The 21324-nt window shown below is 40.6% G+C and overlaps 2 protein-coding genes and 1 non-coding gene across 4 annotated transcripts; all 3 read left to right on the forward strand.

The window, feature by feature from the left end:
- Nucleotides 1-3161: 3161 nt before the first annotated feature.
- Nucleotides 3162-4366, forward strand: LOC117853432 (uncharacterized). The gene is made up of 2 exons (XM_034735799.1): nt 3162-3586; nt 3859-4366. The coding sequence occupies exons 1-2, from the start codon at nt 3162-3164 to the stop codon at nt 4364-4366; spliced, it is 933 nt and encodes a 310-aa protein (XP_034591690.1).
- Nucleotides 4367-11901: 7535 nt separating this feature from the next.
- On the forward strand, nt 11902-16491 carry LOC117853266 (SUPPRESSOR OF GAMMA RESPONSE 1). Of its 2 annotated transcripts, none has more exons than XM_034735651.2 (6): nt 11902-12061; nt 13425-13566; nt 14160-14346; nt 14773-15251; nt 15420-15803; nt 15888-16491. In XM_034735651.2, exons 1-6 carry the CDS (start codon nt 12054-12056, stop codon nt 15942-15944), a joined length of 1257 nt encoding a protein of 418 aa, XP_034591542.1. In that variant the 5' UTR covers nt 11902-12053; the 3' UTR covers nt 15945-16491. The 2 variants fall into 2 exon arrangements, with proteins under 2 accessions (XP_034591542.1, XP_034591543.1); XM_034735652.2 differs by having other exon boundaries at nt 11907-12061; nt 12654-13566.
- A 3258-nt stretch (nt 16492-19749) lies between these two features.
- Nucleotides 19750-19887, forward strand: LOC117854373 (small nucleolar RNA Z247). The gene has a single exon (XR_004640297.1). It is a non-coding gene; the product is annotated as a small nucleolar RNA Z247 (small nucleolar RNA).
- The last annotated feature ends 1437 nt before the right edge of the window (nt 19888-21324 follow it).

Below are 21324 nucleotides of genomic sequence, written 5' to 3' on the forward strand. Positions count from 1 at the left end.
AGATTAACTAGCTTTGGCTAACACTGGATACTCCTTGTTGTCGTGGTTGATCGAAGCGCGGTCTATGTCATCGACTCTTTGAGTAAATTAAGAGATCAATACAAAAACCTCATAAACATTCTGAACAAAGCATGGGCTCGATTCCATCGACATCACGCGGGTGAATTCAAGGAGGAACTTGATTTCAAGACTGAATTCCCGGTATGTGTTGAATATCCACATCTCGTGACACTTCCTTGAACATAAAAAATATTTCATAACTTCTTTTGACATATATATAATTTTTGAGACAGGATCCGGGGAATAATTTATGTGGATACTATGTATGTGAGTTTATCCATGGCTTTGTAGGTCCGAAGCGTGTGATCGACCATCAAATCAGAGTACATATACAAATTTTTTAACAATAAATTAGTTCTAATTGTGCAGACCCATTGATCTACTATATAATAACATTTGCTAATGACACAGATGAGAGACACGAAGGAAACACTCCTCGAACCGGAAAGAATCAGGGCAATTCATCAAGAGCAACTTAGTGGATTTCTTCTGGATGAGGTAGTAAATCCAGCGGGGGAATTCCATATTGATAGATCAAATCTTCATCACCATCAGGACTCGGGTTCAAAATAGTTGATCCAAAATGTTGAACTTGGAAAGTTGATGCAATGTAATATTATTCATATATGTGTATGCACTATATATATAATATTATCTCAAATGTAATATTATAGATAAATACAACTTTATATATATATTAGCATATTAGAACTAGTATACGTAAAGAAAATAAATACGAAATACTAATATAGAATAAAGAAATAGAAAAGAAAATAAGAAAAAAAATAGACAAAAAATTAGTACCAGTTGGTCTCCCAACCGGTACTAAAGGGGTTTAGTACCAGTTATTTCAACTGGTACTAAAGGCCCCCTTCAGTACTGAACTAGCGATACAGGTTGTACAACCCGTACTAAAGGAGGTTACGAACCGGTACTGATGGGACTTTCCCCAACAGTGGGCAGATGTAATAAGAACACATGAATAAGTAGAACTAGAAATCAGTAACATGGTACATGCTATTTGCCATATGGGTTGGGGCTCTGAATGTTCAACCTCGCATGGAGATCAGCTAGCAAGATCAATCCTTGCGCCCAGATGACATGTTCAGCAACGCTTCACAGTGCGCCTGGTGGTTCTTGATCTGCAGCCACTGGTATGGTGTCGCCACCTAGGTTGGGGGCTCCACTCAATCCTCAAGGTGTGTTTGCATTCAATCAAAGGTCTAAAGTTATCTTCGGTGGTGGAAACCTTGAGTATTATAGTTGTGAACGTCCAGCATGAAACCGAGGTCAAACCATCCTAAGACTGCTGGCATCGTATGGCGCCGCATGGTGCCGTGTCCTTGGTCTACTGGCGTGTATTCTCCTATGCCCTGGTGTGTTCTAGTGACAACTTGATCTTTCAGGTTGGATTGAGTCAAACTGGAGTTATGCTGGACTCAATGGACTGCACCATGCGACACCAAGCCCATCTTCAACCTGTTTGCCTCCATGTTTGGCGTAGGTGAGGATCATTTTACAAAAGCTATAAAATGACCTTGTTTTATTGTCTTTTTACCCAATTTTGTAATATGCTCCAAAAATAGTAACACTTGGATGTTTTCTATTAGTTCATATGCATAAATCAACATAGATGCAAGAGAATAAGCATAAATATCATGAGAAGGTTCTAAAAGGTTACATAACTAGAACCAACATATTCCATCCCAAGATGGACATAACTATTCCACATGAAAGCTGATGTTGCAAAGGAAAATATTGCATTATACATCTAAATATGTGAATATTGAAGATTAAATTGTGCTCAATTGTGTCAACTAATTAATACGACCACTTACAACTATTGAAACAAAGATCACAATTTTTTCTTGTAGTTGGTTGGCCATGAGTCATTATTGGTACAATCATCAAAAAGTTTGTAACCAAATTAGTTAGTTTATGAAATATAGCTAATCTCCATACACAATTCACCAAGGCCTAAACATGGAATTATTGTCATTCTTGGAGCAAGTTCTCATTAAAAGAAGAAAGGCCAAACTGACAATGCGGGGATATAGTATACATAAAAATTTAACTACTTGTTGCAAAATGTTGACTTAGGGGGTGTTTGGATACGAGGTCCTAAACTTTAAGTGTGTCACATCAGATGTTCGGATGCTAATTAGAAGGACTAAACATGAGCTAATTATAAAACTAATTGCAGAACCCCTATTCTAATTCGCGAGACGAATCTAGTGAGCCTAATTAATCCATAATTAGCACATGTTTACTGTAGCAGCACATTGTCAAATCATGGACTAATTAGGTTTAATAGATTCGTCTCGCGAATTAGACTCCATCTGCGCAATGGGTTTTGTAAATAGTTTATGTTTAATACTCCTAATTAGTATCCAAACATCCGATGTGACGGGTACTAAACTTTAGGAGGTGTATCCAAACATCCCCTTACTCTGACGTTCATTCTATATATGTATATCAAATAAAACAATTGTGTTAAAAGCACAAGAAAAGATATGCATGTGTTCAAGATTTGAATTGTTCAGATCATTTATATTGTAGCAGTTCACAAAGACATTTGGTTAGAGATATAGATATATCTTATGGGACCATCGCCATCTTTAAACTTCAACACTACGGTGGAGTCAACTGATAGTAGCCAAACTAGGCAGTAGTATTCAGCCATCTTGTCTGCCTGATACCAACAGCGGCAGCAGTATGGCCATGGTCTTCTACACGTGTCACTCATGTCAATATCTACATCCATGGGTGCATGTACGCCTCCCTTATAACACCTTATTTGAATGATTAAATAAACTAGGCGTGATATCTTGACATTATTCCAAAAGTATAGAAATTATAATTAATTCGCATTAGCATATGAATATATATTCGCATGAGTATATATCTTAGACTTTTTCATTAAAATTTCATTGTTTTTCTGGATATTCAATAATTGTTATGCAATTAATCAGAACTAGCATGGATAGATTTAGATTCGCTAGAGGGCCTATAAATACGTGGCCTTGTGCTTGCCATTCTCCCCATCCCAGCAATCACCATTCCTAGTTCATACTACAATTGTTGTGTAGTACCGAGCCCCCATGGATCCTAGGTTCAATGGAGAGTGGAGGGCATCTGAGATCCAAACAGTGAAATCTCTCATTGCCAGGCACAACACCAACAATAATCATGCCAACAACATGAACAAGAAGCACACTGACATTGTTGATGAGCTCCAAGCAATGTTCCCCTTGAAGGAAAAGCATCAGGTAACCAACTTATACGTTGAACTCATGGTGGAGATAATTCAAAGTGGCAACCAACATGTAGCAACAAGTAGCAACCTCATGAATGGCAACTTTGGAATGCCGATGGAGGATCCTGCCATGGGAAACATGGAAGAAGTGCTATGCAGTTCTCTTATGGAGGAGATGGGAGCCATGAGGAAGGGGGAAGAGGCACTGCAGAAGCAGCCCACTCTTCGGAAGCAACATGCCGCAAGGTTTTGGACTGAAGAGGAGCACAGGTTATTAATTTTCTTGTTATTCTTGAATCCTCTTACGACCATATGAGTTTTGACATTCTATTTATTTTTCACTATTTTCCACTATTTTCTAAATACTTGGCACATATTTTACGTGTATTGTTACTACACTTAATAAGCATGTGGTGTGGGGTATTGATTATGATGAGGCACTTATCAAGCACATGAGTTTTGGTATAATTGATTTTGAAAGTTTAGACACATGATATGAATTTGTATCTCACTAGTTCATGTTGATCCTTATCTCATTGTAGGCAATTCCTCTATGGTTTGCGTGCATACGGCCGTGGCAATTGGAAGATCATCTCCAGGCACTATGTTCCCAGCAAGACCCCGGTGCAGATCTCCAGCCATGCCCAGAAGTATTTTCAAAGGCTACAAAATCCCACCAAGAAGCAGCGCTACAGCATTAATGATGTCGGCCTCTACGAAGCTGAGCCTAGGGTGCAGAACAATGCTTCTGGCCAGGAGAGGCTCACCTTTGCAAGAGGTGCCTACAACCCAAATCACTATGGCTCTGGTGGCCAGCCTACTGCTATGAACAATCTTCCCAAAGTTAGGTTGCCACTTCCACACATCACTAGCCAAGCAAGCAGCAGCCAGGCTGCCACCTTGGCTACCGGTCATCAGCAACAGATGGAAGCTAATGGTTCTTTTGTAGCTCCGTCAGTGGAGGGGGATGGGAGCCACATGGCTTGGACTAGTGATCAGCAAGGAGAATTTCTTGATAATCAGTGGTTCATGGATCTACGCATGGACTAGGTTTAACATATGGTCTAGTACCATAAGATGCTTGGTGGCCTATTCGTTCATCCTATACTAGAGGTTTAAGTGTTCTAATGTGATATTTTCCTATAGGAGGGGGTGAATAATTTTATTGTAATGAATCATTGTGTACTCTTTTTATATGTGTGTCACTATTATATTGTGGTGTTATCCTTATGTTCCTCATTTTATACAAGGATTATATCTGTATCAGTATTACAAATAGCATATATACATTTGTGTTTAATTATGCGTTTCCATTACTAGATGTGTTTTTCAATTGTTGGCACTGGTGTTTTATTGTAGGACATGTTTCATAACTTTATAACTTTGACACTATAGGAAAAGAATATCAAAAGTATAAGATGATGATTAATGGGCATATATCTATGTTGTTAAGGAAAATGTTTGTGTAAGAGTCTACCACCAAGCAGACATATTCCTATGTCAAACATGATCCCGGTTTTTTCTTTGATGCAAGCAACTTGTTCAGCAGGATGTGCATGCAAATCAATATCCTCCAAATAGCCTTAATGTCATTCATTCATAGGACAACTATGGCATCATTTCTTTAGAATTACAAAAATAATGTCAACATTTCTTACTTCCATACCATCTTTTTTTTTGATAAACTATCCTTGGTGAAACTGACTCCTTTTTGCGGGAACCAAAGAAAGATATCAATTTTTAAGGGTACTTTGAGCTTCCACTTGTGGCAATGAGTACGAATAATATTCTAATACATAGTGTCATGTATATTGATTTAATAGATAATTATCTTCTCTTATGTAAATGCTTAATGAATATTCCTGGCATTCTGATAAAGTAATTTCGGCAACTAGGCTATGCCATTGTATCATCTTATCTTCCACCATAGCTCATCTAAATGAAAAATTAATAGGGATATGACTTACATCATCCACTACGATATCATGCTTCATGTGGACTATATGCATAAGGGAGCATATCGCTCCGCAGTGGATTATTGCTAGCCATTTGTCCTTCTGGAAAGCCTGATTTTAGTACAAGTATATAGACTTCAAAGTTTCGAGATGTTTAAATTTTAGAAATTTTTTAGAAAAACTTTCATCTAACAGAGCAATATTGAGAATCATAAATATTTCTTTTCTTTTGAAAAAAAATAAGAGGACAATTGAGACAAGCAAGATGGGACATGTGGAATCTATCGGGATAGGTATGCACATATTGTATTTGGAGGTATACACATAATTTCCCCATAGAAGGGATCAGAGACATTTGCCATCAGTGTGTGAGAAACATACATGCCAATGTTGGCATCACTTACAGACACCAATTTGATGCTATTTAAGTGGTGATTTGATATTGGTATTCACACTAGCCGCCACTTGTACATAAAATAAACCCATATTTACATGTGTGTCATAATCTAGATCATGTTGTGAATTTGTAGGAAAAGCGACATAAACAAGAGGTTTTTGTATGAACTACAATCCAGCATGAACAATGAACAATGTAGGAAAACTGTAAAAGAAAGATGGAAGCTTGTGCCACAAAAGGGATCCATGCCAATCGGCATGGGCCTACATCATGCCCAAAATCAATGAACTTCATGACCAAGTTAAAGGGGCAAAGCACATGAAGATTTGACAAGTTGATCTCATGAAAAGCCCAGGAAGGGTAGCTTAGAGTTCTACAAGAGAAGCAAAACTTGTTTGGGGGCATAATTTACTCATTTGGACTCCTATTTGGGTGGTGTCTAAATGGGTAGCTTGAAAAGATCTAAGACTTAGCGCTGAACTCAAGAAAAATTGGATCCAAGCCGATTATCATGGACTCCTTTTACACCCAGAACGTGTGGAAACTTCATCCCTAAGACTCAGTTGGCATTGAAGTAAGGCTAAGAAGGGGCCATACCAATCGGCATGGGGCCTTTGTTGGCGGCAGTTAGCGCGCTAGTTTATCAATCCTTGGATCAGCAGCGAACTGGCTAGAGTTTTGTATCTAATCTAACGGATCAATCCTAACATGAAGCATTGATTGCACATAAAGGCAAACCTGTTGTAAAGATTAATGGCATAAAAAAGGGTAGATTACATCCACAGATATATATGAGATAACACCACCAAGGGCAACAAGAGCCTACCATCTTCTAGTTGCAGTTCTAGCCAATAAGCAAGCACATCATGCATCTCATCCAAAGGAATCTTTTAACTACTACCTCCGGTCAACCTCCCGAAAACCCCCACCTTACACGGAAGCAGACCCTGTCACGATACCCCATATCGGTGTAGGCAGTTTAAGGGCACGACCACAAGTGAACGTGTCTAGCTATCATGAAGGGTCAACATACTAGATATAATCACCATGATTACATAAAGCATGCTATGGAGTCTAACCTTGCATTAGACTAAGGAACAAGCATATTCATAATAGATAGAAAGCATAAAAGAAGGCATTGAGTCACTAACAGATCGGATGACATCAAGAACATTGCTCCCACAATATGTATTAGATCATCACCTCCGAGCACATATCATCGACAACCTACTACTACTCCTAAACTTTGCCATGGCTTCACGCAAGGCGGCTATGGAGGCTAGGGTTTGGCCTAAGCCATTTCCTAGACAACTCTGAAAACTTGCAGCGGCTCTAAGCTCCCTCTGGTGAATGCCCTAGGTTTCATTGAGTTCTGCTGGATGAATGCATGTGCTGATGGAGAACGAGGATATTTATAGTCCAAAGGTACCATAGGGCGAAGGGCACGTCGATTGGAGCTAGAAAAGGGCCAGCCCGATCGGCCTAGTCAATTTTATCATGTTGCTGACCTCAAATGCCCAAACTGTCTATACGAAACTTGTAGGTCTTTTCGAGCTATGTAGTTTAGACATAAAATTCGCCCCAATCAAAGTCCAGATGAGGAAGATATGCTTTGTGCGATCTGCTGCTTCTACGGACCTTCTGACCTTCCAATCTTGATGTTAATTTAGCATAACCACAAGATTGACTTGTCAAATCACCACATACTTCACCTCTAAGTCATCTGGAATGATGGTTCGTCCAATGTGGACACATTTGGAGGCCGAATTGGTCCAAGCTGATCGGCCTGTGGGCCTTGGGCCAATCAGCCCACCCTCTTTTGGTCTCCATTGGTACTCGTCTTTCTCATGTAGGCTCCTTGTGTTATCCAAAGTCTAGGTCCAAATCGAGCTTGTACAAAAGTCACCTGTTTATGTCGTATTTCCTGCCATTTTGCAATATACTTCAAAATACAACACATATGCGAATGTGGGTTTATTTCACATGCCAAGTGGTGGGTTAGTATAAGAATTAATCCAAAAACACCACTTAAATACCAAAAAGGTGGCAATAACAAGTGACAACAACCTTCCTTCCTCGATTCAACTTCCTATATGCATAAGATCTCCTTGGTTTATAAATACCCCCTCCCTCGGCCATAACTCGCATCCATCCAGCAAAACTCGAACAAATAGAGGGACCAATACCATATCGAGCTGAGGGCCACTGTAAGTCTTCAAAGTTGTCTAATATATGGCTTAGGCCAAACCCTATCTGTCGTCACCTCCCCATGCGATTGAGGCATGGTGTAGTTCATGAGCTAGTAGTGGATCATCGATGGTATGTACTTAGAGATGATGATCTAATACATCTATTATGTGAGCAAAGTTCTTCATGTCATTTGATCTATTGACTCAGTACCTCCTTTTATGCTTTATACTAACATGAATATGCTCCTAGTCTACGCATTAGACTATATATCTAGCATGCTTTATATAATTATGGTGATTAGATCTAGTATGTTGACCCTTCATGATAGCTAGACACGTTCACTTATAGTCTTACTCTTATCCTCTCGCGCGAAACCGTAGGATCGGGATCAGTACTTGTGAGTTAGACCGAAGGTAGTAGTTTAAAGATTCTTCTGGATGAGATGCATGATATTCTTGTTTGTTGGCTAGAACTACATCTAGAAGGCGTTTGTCTCGGTTACCCATTTGTTGTGTTATCTCTTACTTATATCTATGGATGTGATCAACCTATGTTCGTATGGTTCATCTTATATTAGTTTTATTATCTCTTCATGTTAGGATTAATATGTTAGACTAGATAGAAAGCACTAGCCAGTTTATTGTCAATCCACGGATTGATAAACCTTGCACAAATACTCTATCGATGAGCTTGCGGTACAACAATTGGTGTGCTTAAGTACCATCAAAATTCACCTATCATTGTTATCAAACATGACTCATAATCAGAATGTGGTAATGGGTTTTTGACATTTAATAGCCAAATTTAAATTTCACATGGAGGCAGAGTTTGGGATATATCTCAAGCAGAGTTGTATTGATGCGTATTATAAAATGTTTTGCTTCATATTGAAATATAATTAAGGTATCATAAAGATTTGAAGACAGATTAGAAAGACTGAAAAAAAACACATGTACCTCTAAGTTACAATGTGGAAAGTTAGGTCAGCCTATCACAGATAATAAGGAGTCCACTTCAACTCATTTACTTGTTAACTAAACTTGTTCTAACAACTTTGAGGATAATTAAATGAACAATTGTTGAATTGTGTCCTGAATGCCTTATGATTGAGTATAACTTTTAACATATTTTGAAGAAAAAAGTCCAAACTACGCTCTTCAAGTATAGCGAAAGTCCAGATAACATCCTAAACTAGTTCAGTTTATCCCCTAAACTATACTATTTTGTTCAACTGACCCTATAATGTAATTTGTAATTTTTATTTCTCCATGCACGAGTTGAATTTTGATTTGGGACTTTGCGGGGTGTAGTGGACATCATAACCTATATTAAAAAAATATTGTATGAATTTTTCATCATTAGTTTTTATATAATTTTATATTTTAAGGATAAATTTATTATTAAATATCCGATCCTATCAAAATAATGGTAAAAAATTTATGATATATTTTTTTAACATGTCTTATAATTTCTGTTATCATCTTCCAAAATTTGAACTTAAAACACCACTTGTGCATGGAGAAAAAAATACAAAGAGGTAAATTGAACTAAATGGCATAGTTTAGGGGTAAACTGAAGAAACAAACTAGTTTAGCAAGTTATCTATACTTTAGTTATAGTTGGGGGAGTAATTTGGAGGAATTGGAATTGGAATTGGAATGTATTGTATTTAAGGACAGAGGAACAAGTATATTAATAGTGACGACTGACGAGCCTATTCTTAAAACATGCTACATGGATTGGGATGTGCCAGTTTACTGTCGCTTATTGTGACACGATGAACGTATACGGCTATACGCGATATACGCGACGGAGCAAGAGAGTTTCCTTCCCCATTTCACGGTCGCTCGTTCTCGATGTTACTCACTGTTTGCCGCCGCTTGTGTGGGGTACGTTGCAGGGCGGCGGATGGGCGGATGGCACTCCTGCCTGCACTGGCCTTGCGTCGGCCAGCAGATCGTCGGCGTGTACGGGCTCCTGCAGCAATAGTCGCATCGTCCGCTGCCACACGCCTTGTAGCAGACGGGCTGCGCCATCGCCGACGGCCGCTCGTTACCGCCGGGACTGCCAGCCGCGGCGGCGACCTCGCCTCGCTCCCCGGCAAGATCCGTAGGCACGCGACCACCTATCACGGAAAGAATTTTTGCGTCAAGACACCATCCGGGCAGAGAAAGATCGCTCTCTGTCGTCTTACGTGCATATAAAATAGACTAGCTGGTGGTACTTACATTGTGCGGAGATTGCTAGGCACCCGAGCAGGACGGCTGTCAGGATCGTCGCCGGCGCATTTCCATCCGAACGGCAGCCAGCGGCCTTCATTTTGGCTTGCTGCACGTCCAGCCTTTCTCGCTCGGTGCTTTCTTTCTACCGTTGGTACGGGCGTACGGCTGACACGATCACTGTGAGTTTGTGAGAAGAGATGCCTATCAGCCTATAGGTGTCTAGTATATGTAGACCATCAGACATCAGAGGCGTATGTGGATTATAAATGGGATAATGAAATATTTGCCAGCTAAATTCTCCTATGTAGAATAATACGGACCATTGAATTTTCTAAGATTTAACCTTGATCTGTGTACATGGCCGCATCTCCTCAAATAATGTAAAATTATTCTATGAGATTTGTGGGCTCCACAAAGATGAACACATATACTCCCTCCATCCCAAATTATAAGTCATTCCAAGAATTTTAGAGAGTCAAAGTATCTCAACTTTGACCAAATTTATATGATAATATAATAACATTTATGATGTCAACTAAGTATCGTTAGATTCTTCATCAATTATATTTTCATAGTATACCTATTTGATGTCATAAATCTTTATAATTTTCTCTATAATTTTGGTCAAACTTGAGATACTTTGACTCTCCAAGATTCTTGGAATGACTTATAATTTGGAATGGAGGGAGTAGTAAGTAAAGAATCAATATATTTCCATGTAAAGCCAAATATTCCTCATTCCTCAGTTGGCAGGTGCATATGTGCTACAAACTGCTCCCTCCATTCTAAATTGTATGTCGTTTTGACTTTTCTAGGTTCATAGATATTATTATGCATTTAGACACACAATATATCTACGTGCATAATAAAAATTATGCACCTAGAAAAGCAAAAACGACCTACAATTTGGAACGGAGAGTAATATCCGAGCCATATGGACATTCCAATGCATATCTAAATCAGATATTCATTTAATGTTTGCCACCAAATATAATCCTTAACAAATACTTAAGTTATACTTAGACTAACTGTATGCACGATTTCTAGTCCTGGTAAAAAAGGTACAGACACAAATCTGCACATTCCATGTACATGTCTAGTGAAAAGCAACACAATATTGAAAATGGTAAAAATTCGTCAAAAAATATACAGTTTTTTTTAAAAAACAAAACTTGGCGTATCTATAATTCATATTATAGTATAGTTTCTCAAAAATTCTGAGGTCAAAACTTGTTCTAGTTTAATTTACACGAAATGACAAGTGTCCAACGCATACTAAATGACATTATTTTCTTAAGAATTATACTGCACAGATACACCAGAATTTACCTTTTTGTATGAACTAGACCAGTACATGATTTCACTTAAACTTTTGCATTAATTTATATCATAGTCCTAGGTATGGTTACGCCAAATTTAATTTCTAAGAACTTCTAAATATGCTTTTGGATGAATTTTTATCATCTCTAATATTTATGGTGTTTTCATCAGGAGATGCACCTTCCTCTGACTAAAAGTGGAAAAGCCCACTTCACTCCCTGATGAAAAGACCAGAGCACTCCGAGCCCGAGGCCGAAACCTCCGAGCCCAACACCCTCGCGCCCACCGTTTACGAAACCCGCCACACTCCCTCCCTCTCCGACCTAACCTAGTCAACAACCCACAGAGACAGTCAATCATCGCGAGACAATTCACCTAGGCCCACTTCATGACCTAAGCATAACCTTGAACGTCCATCTGCCATCCTACGGCATAAAATCCATCTGATGTCCACCTGTGACTCGGCGAGCGCGTGCACTTGACTCGTCCGGTCGGTGTCGTCTGGTCAACCCCGGTTCAAAAAAACAAAGAAAGAATTTTTCCCACATATTCTGACTGCTCACCACCCGGTTCTCGCCGCCGCCGCCGCCGCTTCCCCCGGCTCGCCGGAACCCTAGGACCCAGGCGCCGTCGCCGGACGCGCGGCTGCCGCCATGACCGGGTGCGCCCCCCTCCCCGATTCGACCATCCGTCCGCGTACCGCCGCGTTTCCCCGTACGAGGAATGTTGTCCGCCCATGTCGGAAAAGGGGGCGCCTTAGGGGATGCGTCCTTTTGGCATTTATGTTTGGGGGATTCACATTAGTTATTGCTAATCGCTAATCTTTCGCATTAAGATTTAATCCTGTGGCGATTTTGGGGAAGGCACGATTCGGATTGGGCGCAGTTGCTGCGCATAGTTGAAACCAAATGATTTTGTTCAGGATTGTGTGCCTTGGATTTTCGTTGGTTTTGATCGAAAGGAGATGTCTTTTCATCTGGGGCGATGTTAGGGGGGCCGGTCATGTCATGCATTTGTGGTGTTGGGGCTCGATTTAGCGGATAAATTGTGTTCTGCCCTCGAGTTCAGATGAAAGGCTGAATGTTTTGTGGATTATGCAGCGGCGAGTTGTTTTGCAGTTAGGGGAAGTTCTATAGAAAGGATGACATTTTCTGTATTTTGGTTTTAGTGATAAGTAGGTATACTGCAGTACATATGCACTGCCTGTTCTATTCTCATTTATAGTATGTCCACTTCTGTTTGTTGTCTTTCAGGGGAAAAAAAACACTTCTGTTTGTAGGAGTGCAGGTGTAACTCCAAAGGGGAGATCATGGCTATCTTAGTTCTTACTCATTGATATGGCTACTTTGTTTCAAGGGGAGATATGGCTACTAGCTTGATTATCTGGACTTTAGTTCAAACTTAGTTACTTACCCATTGATAGCTTGGTTATGGGCAACTGGGTGCATCTCCTTTTTGAGATAGAGTATACTCATTGTTCATTTTCTATTGTTTTTTGGCCCGGGTAATCTGTTGGATAAAAACATCCTGTTTACTTTCTGTATTGTTGTGATCGGTGTGTCATGTAAGCTGGACATGAACAACTGTTCTTGTTTGCTAAATATGACTTGCTTCATTGGTCAACAATATCATTTTAGATGGAGGTTTTGGAATTATGATTTAGCTACATAACCACCTTTTAAACTTATCTTTATGCAATGGTGGTCGATGGAGGTGAGTCTGATCTTGAATTTTTGAAAGTCAATGTTCCATCAATATTATGAAAAAAAATGAGGAAGCACAAGTTAATTTTTATCATAGAAATCGAATCGTTGTCTGCTTGCCAAAATTTAGTAAAAGAAATTCTACCTTTCTTCATTGCTTAGATACATTTAATGAAATTATCTGCTTCTACGTGACCTGGAATTTGGTCTTTTTTTATTGGCAAATGATAATTGATAAACACATTACAGTAATTCTGGTGATGTTATTTGCGATAGAGCAACCCTTCTTTATTCATTTTTCTTTCAATTTATTTTCTGCAGGACAACTTGGATAATTGATGGCCAAAGATTTGCCACCAAAATAAAAAATGCTTCTGGGCCTTCAGATCCCAGTAAACAGAAATGGATGAGTAACCCAAGTAAAGAGTGCCCGAAGTGCAGCCATGTCATTGATAACAGCGATGTAAGAGTTTTGCATTGCTATTATGCTGAAGTTGAATTGAACTAGCTATTATTTCTAGTACAGATGCGTTTTGCATTTCTCCGTAGCCATGTGCAGTTGCTTTTTCTAAACAAGTAGTTATAAAAAATTGATATATTAGCAACTGACAAAGAAATCATCATTTTGCATATTTTAAGGAGTTGAATCAACTTGTTTATAATGCAGGAATACATAATCAATTGCTATAATTTATATTTTTCAATTCAGCTGTCGTTCTTTTGGTGCAGATCATGACCAGCTGAAATGTTTTATGAACCTATTATTTCTGAAATGCTTTGACTTTTGTATAATGCATATAGTATAGGGCTTTAGTTTTGGGTACTTCACAACTACTCCCTACGTCCCAAATTACTATTCATTTTGACTTTTCTAGATACATAACTTTTGCTGTGTATCTAGACATAATATATATCTAGGTGCATATCAAAAGCTATATACCTAGAAAAGCTAAAACGAATAATAATTTGGGACGGAGGGAGTACAAATCTTAAATAAAAAATGGCTGTAAGGTGCTATTTAAGTGTGATCATCTGATTGTTGTGTTCTCACTGCAGGTTGTTCACCAGTGGCCCGGTTTGCCTAAAGGTGTAAAATTTGATCCGTCTGACCAGGAATTGCTTTGGCACTTGTTGGCAAAACATGGAAAATCTGGTATAAAACCTCATCCATTCATTGATGAATTTATTCCAACGGTTGAGGGAGAAGATGGCATCTGCTACACTCATCCACAGAAACTTCCAGGTATTTATTAGACTGTAATCTTATTTCTGAAGGATTATGGGAATTTTCAGGATTGGGCTTCTTAAGATGAGTAAGAAAATGACGTTTTTTATTTTCAGATAAGATCACTTGTAAAATTCTGCAAAGTACAGCTACTGTCGAATGCTTATCTTTGTTATTTGATGTCTTTATCCTTCAGGCTATTTTTTGTTAATGATTGTCTACAACCTGCATTTAGTCTAGGAAAACTCCTGGTGGGGCAATAGGCTTATTTATTTTACTTCCATTTTAGCTTTCCACCATGTCACTAAGCGACAATCTAGAACATGTACAACTGCTTGCATTGTCACTGGCCTTTTTTCAAACATATTCACTTTCTAGTTGGAACAGTTTTGGCTTTGATACTCCACTTGTTTCCAATCATCTTAGATTGACCATCCATTTCAGGTGTTAAGCAAAATGGAAGTGTATCACACTTCTTCCACAGAACATTTAGAGCCTATAACACTGGCACTAGGAAGCGTCGAAAGATAAACACCGATGATCTTGCAGATGTTCGTTGGCACAAGACAGGCAAGACAAAGCCAGTATTAGTTGAAGGAAAGCACCTCGGCTGTAAGAAAATAATGGTGCTTTATACGAGCACTACAAAGGGTGGGAAGGCTGAGAAAACCAATTGGGTGATGCACCAGTACCACCTAGGCACTGGGGAGGATGAGAAAGAGGGTGAATATGTTGTCTCTAAATTATTTTTTCAGCAGCAATTTAAACCTGGGGAGAAGAATGCTCAAGAGCTAACCACAGCGGATGGTTTAGAATCAATGGCTGCTGAAGCAGACATTCCTGATTTCACTACATTGCCCTCTGAAGAACTTGTTGGTACAATCCAAGAAATTGCTCAGAATCCAGACCATAATCCTTATCAGGTAACTTGAATATTCATGTTGTCTTTATTTATTTCTTCAGTTCATAGCACACATTTGTATGTGTTAGGTAAGCCGAACCAGCAGAGAGAGCATACACTACAAACTTGTTTTTGATCATTGGAAACAGAATTCAGTTAAGGTAGCACAAATTTTCTTCCTAATGTGCAGGTTAATGAAAACTGTGAAATAAACATTCAAGAGAATGCTGCTGAAGAGACTGTTGTCCTCCCACCCTCTGAGAAACCAGAGGGTGGAGATAACCCCCAATCACAAGATCCCAAGTTGTGGGAAGGTGAGTCCCAGTTTGAACTGTTAGACTCTCAGCAGCTGGCAGAAGGACTCGCTCTGTGCGATGAGTTCCTCCTGAGTCAGTCTCAGACCTCCTGTGGTGGCGGAGATGAACCCAGAGCGATAAAGCCTCGCTTGGCTGTTTATGCCCAACTGCCCACAGAGGACTTCAAGAAAGATTTGGAAGAGTGTCAGCGGTTGGAGCCCTCAGATACTGTGAATCTTGAGCTTGACAACACAACTGAGTTTCGACTGAGCCAAATTGTATGGTTTGGATGCCTTTGACTAATATCAGTTCAGTTGCCCATTTCTCCCCCTGTTTTTGCTGAACTTGTGCTCTGCCCGCAGGATTTTTCACAGGACAGCTTTACAACATGGGCTGGCGGCAAGATTATTGATGACTGACGCTGCTCCAACGCACTCGAGGTGCCATTTTGTACATGATGAAGAAACAGCCGATCCCTTTTCTGACACTGAACCGTGCACCAACGGTAGTCTCGACTTTGTGGTGACTGGTGAAGTACTTATTTTGTCAGAGAGACCTGAACGAAATCCGCTGACTCTTCGAGGGGAAGGAAAGCCGGTACCTTTTGCAATGTGTTCGTCTCATGCGTATGAATTGTACTCCCTCCGATCCATGTAGGTGATTTTGGCTTTTCTAGGTTCATAGATATTATTATGCATCTAGACAAACACTATATCTAGATGCATAGTAAAAATTATGTAGCTAAAAAAGCCAAAACGATCTACAATTTGAAAATTTGGAACAGAGGGAGTACTAAAGAACTCATACCGCCGACTGCTGAGTACGGTTCAAAATAGCCTTGGTTGCATGAGCTTGTAAATTACAATTGTAATATCCTCATTTTATTTGACAGTCTCACCGTGAACCATTTTCTTGTAAAAGCCTGTTTGGAAGACTACTAATTCTACTAATTCTAGGATTTATTGAGATTTCGACCTCAGTCTCGACTTTCCAAACAAAACCTCCACGAAACCATAGACGAACCAACAAAGCGAGGCATTGTCTCAATGAAAAAATAAAACATCTTTTGTTTTGGTCGAAGTTATAAAGTTAGTGCGCGACCTGTCCCAGAACCTCCTGGCTGTCGGCGGGGTTTCTGCCTTGATGCTATGTGATCCATTTGAAGCCGCTGAACTGAGGGCCTGTTTGGATACACCCTCGTAAATTTTAGGACACTCATAAAGTTTAGGAGCTAGAAATTGGTAGTCCTAAAATTTATGAGTAGGCTGTTTGGATGGAATCATAATCTTTAGGATGTTAGAGGGGAAATGACTTTTGTACCCCTAATTACTCCACCCCTGCCTTGTTTGTAGCGCCGTGGAGAGAGAAGGGGAGGGGCAATAGGAGTAAAGGATGGGTTGGGGACCACTTTTAGGAGAAAAATGACCTATTATGATGGTTTGGTCCTCCTAATGAAAACAACACTTCTAAATATTATGAATGCACTTTTATGACATGTTTGGATGCACAAGTCCTAAAAGTGGATTAAAAGTGAAGTCCTAAAGATTATGAGTGTGTATCCAAACAGACCCTGAGAAACCAAGCAGAGGAGAAAAGGGTTGCGGGTGCGGCATCCGGAGACCATTTAAGTCTCACATGTCCAGCACTCCAGCTAGAATTAGACATTACATTAGTATAGGGCCGCTGAACAATTCGTGTTTAGCATAGACAAGCAGCACAATGATTCAATGATAAGCGCTATTTGTATAGGGCCCTCAAATATAGATTTTCTCTGCACAATTGGATTTTTTTACTGATGGCAGGTGGCGGCAGCGGGACATGGCCCTCTTGGGTGTAGAACAGCCTGGCTGAGAAGCACTAATCTAATCTGCATTGGTTTTTAGTTTTGCTTCTTGATATGATTGTTTATTGATTGTGACAACTATGGTCCAGCTCATGTCACTCTGCATCTCTGAAGGATAAGACGACCTTGCATTAATGATCAGCAACTTGAGATGCATCCTTGAGTGAGCATTCCTCCTTTAATCCTCTCTTTATACTTTGTATCTAGTATGTAAGTACTCATTATGGCAGAGTAATTATATTTGGTTGTGAAGATACATCCAGCTCCTGTCCGCCATCTACATAGTTAAGCAAGAAACTAATAAAAATCCAAGCCTGTATCGAACAAAAAACAAGGAATTCAGATTAAAATTATAGCACATATGGGGACATGATCAAATCATATGACATGTGGTAAACATTCAAGTCATGATGAACGGAATTTATTATCTTCAAGTTTCTCATAATTTAGTTGTCTCTATGAGTTGTATCCAATTAAATTCGCAAAATTCGCATATGCTCATCACAAGCATTTGCATCCACACATATAAATGATATTGCAAAACAGAAAAAGGGAAAAGCTCGCGTAGGCATCGCGTGGGCCGAAGCTCGGGGCGCCAGCTCAACGTCGCGCGGAGCGGAGGGGGACGGATCAGACAGGGAGGCTGCGGCCGAGAGCGCCTGGGTGCACGTGAGATGAGGAGGCACGAGCACAGGGTGGTGGCACGGCAGCATGTGGGTGATCACTGCAGGTGTGCCGGCCGGGCGACGGTCGTGGCGGCGGGCTGGTGTGCCCGGGGACAGCCACGCGGGGCCACCGCCGGGGCGAGCAGCGCCCTGCTGAACAGACTGAGATAAGTGAGACAGGACGAAAGGTGAGATCAGGTAAACATGGAGCTGTTAGATATTGTTGGTTTAGATTGTAATCAGTTCAAACGAGATTTGGTTCGCTAGGCAGTTGTAGATAGAGTTGTTTGCTATCTTGTTGTATAATTTTGTAACTAGAAAATCTTGTAAATTAGATCCTGGCCGGACTAGACTCTTTGGACTATCTTTACCTATTATTAAAGCAAGTAATGCCTCTGCCTAGATTTTCGTCCGTCGTGTTCATTTTGCAAAAAAACCCCTGACGTTTCGTGAAATCAACCCGCAATCCACTTTTGAAGAGACGGGGGGCTCGGTTGCTAAAAAGTGCAAAGGGAGGGTGTTAAAGGTGAAACGAGTAACGTCTCTGCCACATTATTTTCGTCCGTCATCCTATTTTTCAGAAAAGCCCCTGAAGTTTTTAGAAATCAACCCGCAGTCCATATTGTAAAGAGAAAGGGGTTCGGGTGATAAAAGGAGAGAAGAGGGGGAGGTTCCTCGAAATAGTGCCAGCATCAGTCCCCACCCGCTCACTGTGTCAGCCACCAAGAAATCGCTAGGTGCACCCGGTAAGTGCACACGTCTTTTTACCTAGAGCCCTTCCCTTGTCCCAAAAATTCCTCAAAAATTCTCAAAAATATTAAATAATATCCTATGCCTGTCCACGCCTTTCTTTTCTATTTTTCATCTCATATGAGCTCTATTTTTCTGTATCACTGGAGCAACGTGTGAGCGTGTCCATATCCAACCGCGCGGAGACCGCACACGCAACAAACTGCCGGAGCAATGCGATAAAAATGTTACGCAACATGATAAAAAATATGGTGCGCTATATGACACGATAAAAAACATTGTGCGCTAAGTAACGTCGTTTCGCCGTAGCAACGCACGAGCATCTTGCTAGTATAATGTAAACTCCTCCGTGCGATTTATGTACAACAATTAACACAAAGCTGACGCCAAGCCAGAGGCCGTCATTCCACGCTAAAGCGCCTCTGACTTCTTTCATGGTAACTAGAGCTGCTGCCGCCTAGGTAGATTGCATCCATGGCTTCAAGCTCCAGCGTCCCTTGTTCGGCATCCAGATATCAGAGAAGATGAACAAAAGCAACCATGCGCTATGGTAAGCGTAGGTGCTCACTGCTATACGCGATGCCCGTCTAGAAGGCCACATCAACAGCAAGATTGCTGCGCCCTCCGCCGAGATCGACGAGAAGCAGGGAGACAATATCTTCAAGGTTCCCAATCCGATGTATGAGGAGTGGTATGCTCGGGATCAACAGGTCCTGGGATTCATCTTCACGTCTGTGACCAAGGATGTCCTTGGCTAGATTGCTACTGCCACAACGGCGGAGGTTGCTACTGCCACAACGGCGGAGGAAGCATGGGGAGGGGGGTGAACATGTTCATGCCCATACACACGCACGTTCAGTGAATGTGCATCTCGCGCTGACTACAACGAAGAAGGGCACGATGAACATCACTGAGTACGTCGGCAAGATGCGATGATTTGCTGATGAGATCGCGGCTACAGGCAAGCCACTCGACAATGATGAGATGATCACCTACATCATGAACAGCCTTGACCACGACTTCAATCCGATTGTCTCTGCTTTGATAACTAGGGTTGAGCCGATTTCGGTAGCTGAGTTGTATTCCAATTGCTCAGCTTTGAAAACCAGCTTGATCTGCAACACGGTGGAGGCTCCAGCTCTTTTGCCTACGTCGCCAACGAAGAAGGTCGTGGTGATGGAGACCACAGCCGTGGTGGAGGACGCAGCAACAACACCAACAACCATGGTAGTGGAAGCAGACGAGGGGGTGCAGGGCGTGGGTATGACAACTCACGGCCATTCAACAATTACCAGCATCACCAGCGCAACAACAACAGCTCCAACTCTCGCCCCTCTGCTAGGTATGCTTAAAAACGGGGCATGTTGCCTCTGAATGTTGGTACCGCTTCGATGAAAATTATGTTGTAGATGGAAAGCTTGTTGCTGCGGCCTACAATCATGCCTATGAGATAGATACAAACTGGTACATCGATACTGACGCATCAGAACACATCACAAGCAATATGGAGAAGCTCTCAATTCATGACAAGTACAAGGGGAATGATTAGATTCACACCACAAGTGGTGCAGGTATGAAAATTAGTCACATTGGTCATACTATTGTCCCTACTTACTCTCGTAACTTGCACCTAAACAATGTTCTTTACGTTCCTCAAGCTGTAAAGAATCTTGTTTCTGTTCATCGTTTGCTAGAGATAATTCTATTTTTCTTGAGTTTCATCCAGATTATTTATTGATTAAGGATCAGGCCACGAAGAACACAACCCTTAGAGGGAGGTGCCACAAGGGACTCTATCCTCTTCCTTCAACCCATTCAATAAAGTAGGCCTTTGGAGTCGTGAAGCCCACTTTTGAGAGGTGGCACAGCCGCCTTGGTCATCCATCCTCTTCCAATGTATCGAGGGTGGTCTCTAGTAATAGTTTACCATGTTCTTTTGAGTCCAATAAAGAGTCTACTTATGATGCTCGCCAAAAGTCAAAAATTCATCAATTACCTTATTCCAAGTTGTATAGCACTTCTATTCATCCTTTGGAGTTACTTATTCTGATGTTTGAGGGTCTGCTCCCAATTCTATTGGAGGAAGAAAATACTATGTTAGCTTTATTAATGATTATAGTAAATTTACTTGGATTTATTTACTCAAGTTCAAATATGAAGTGTTTGAGAAGTTTCGTGAGTTCCAAAATCTTGTTGAGAGACTCTTTGATTGAAATACCATGCAAACGGATTGGGGGGATATAAAAAGCTCCACTCCTTTGAGAAAGTTGGCATCTCCCATCATATCTCATGTCCCCATGCGCACCAACAGAATGGCTCTACTGAGCGCAAGCACCATCACATAGTAGAAGTCAGATTAGCTCTCCTCGCTTATGCCTTGATGCCTTTAAAATTCTAGGATGAAGCTTTCTTAGCTGCCACTTATTTAATCAGTCGTACTCCTAGCAAAGTTCTCAAATATGATATTCCTCTGAATCGGCTCTTTAAGCAAACACCGGATTACTCTTCATTAAGGGTTTTCGGTTGTGCAACATATAATAG

The sequence above is a fragment of the Setaria viridis genome, chromosome 4 (assembly GCF_005286985.2).
Source record: "Setaria viridis chromosome 4, Setaria_viridis_v4.0, whole genome shotgun sequence".
Lineage (NCBI taxonomy): Eukaryota > Viridiplantae > Streptophyta > Magnoliopsida > Poales > Poaceae > Setaria > Setaria viridis.

Excerpts from the sequence above, each read along its gene's own strand:
- LOC117853432 (XM_034735799.1), top strand. The coding sequence starts at position 3,162 with ATGGATCCTAGGTTCAATGGAGAGTGGAGGGCATCTGAGATCCAAACA. Across the intron at positions 3,587-3,858 it reads TGGACTGAAGAGGAGCACAG|GCAATTCCTCTATGGTTTGC; the intron begins GTTATTAATTTT and ends ATCTCATTGTAG.
- LOC117853266 (XM_034735651.2), top strand. Across the intron at positions 13,567-14,159 it reads ATGTCATTGATAACAGCGAT|GTTGTTCACCAGTGGCCCGG; the intron begins GTAAGAGTTTTG and ends TTCTCACTGCAG. Across the intron at positions 15,804-15,887 it reads AGTTTCGACTGAGCCAAATT|GATTTTTCACAGGACAGCTT; the intron begins GTATGGTTTGGA and ends CTCTGCCCGCAG.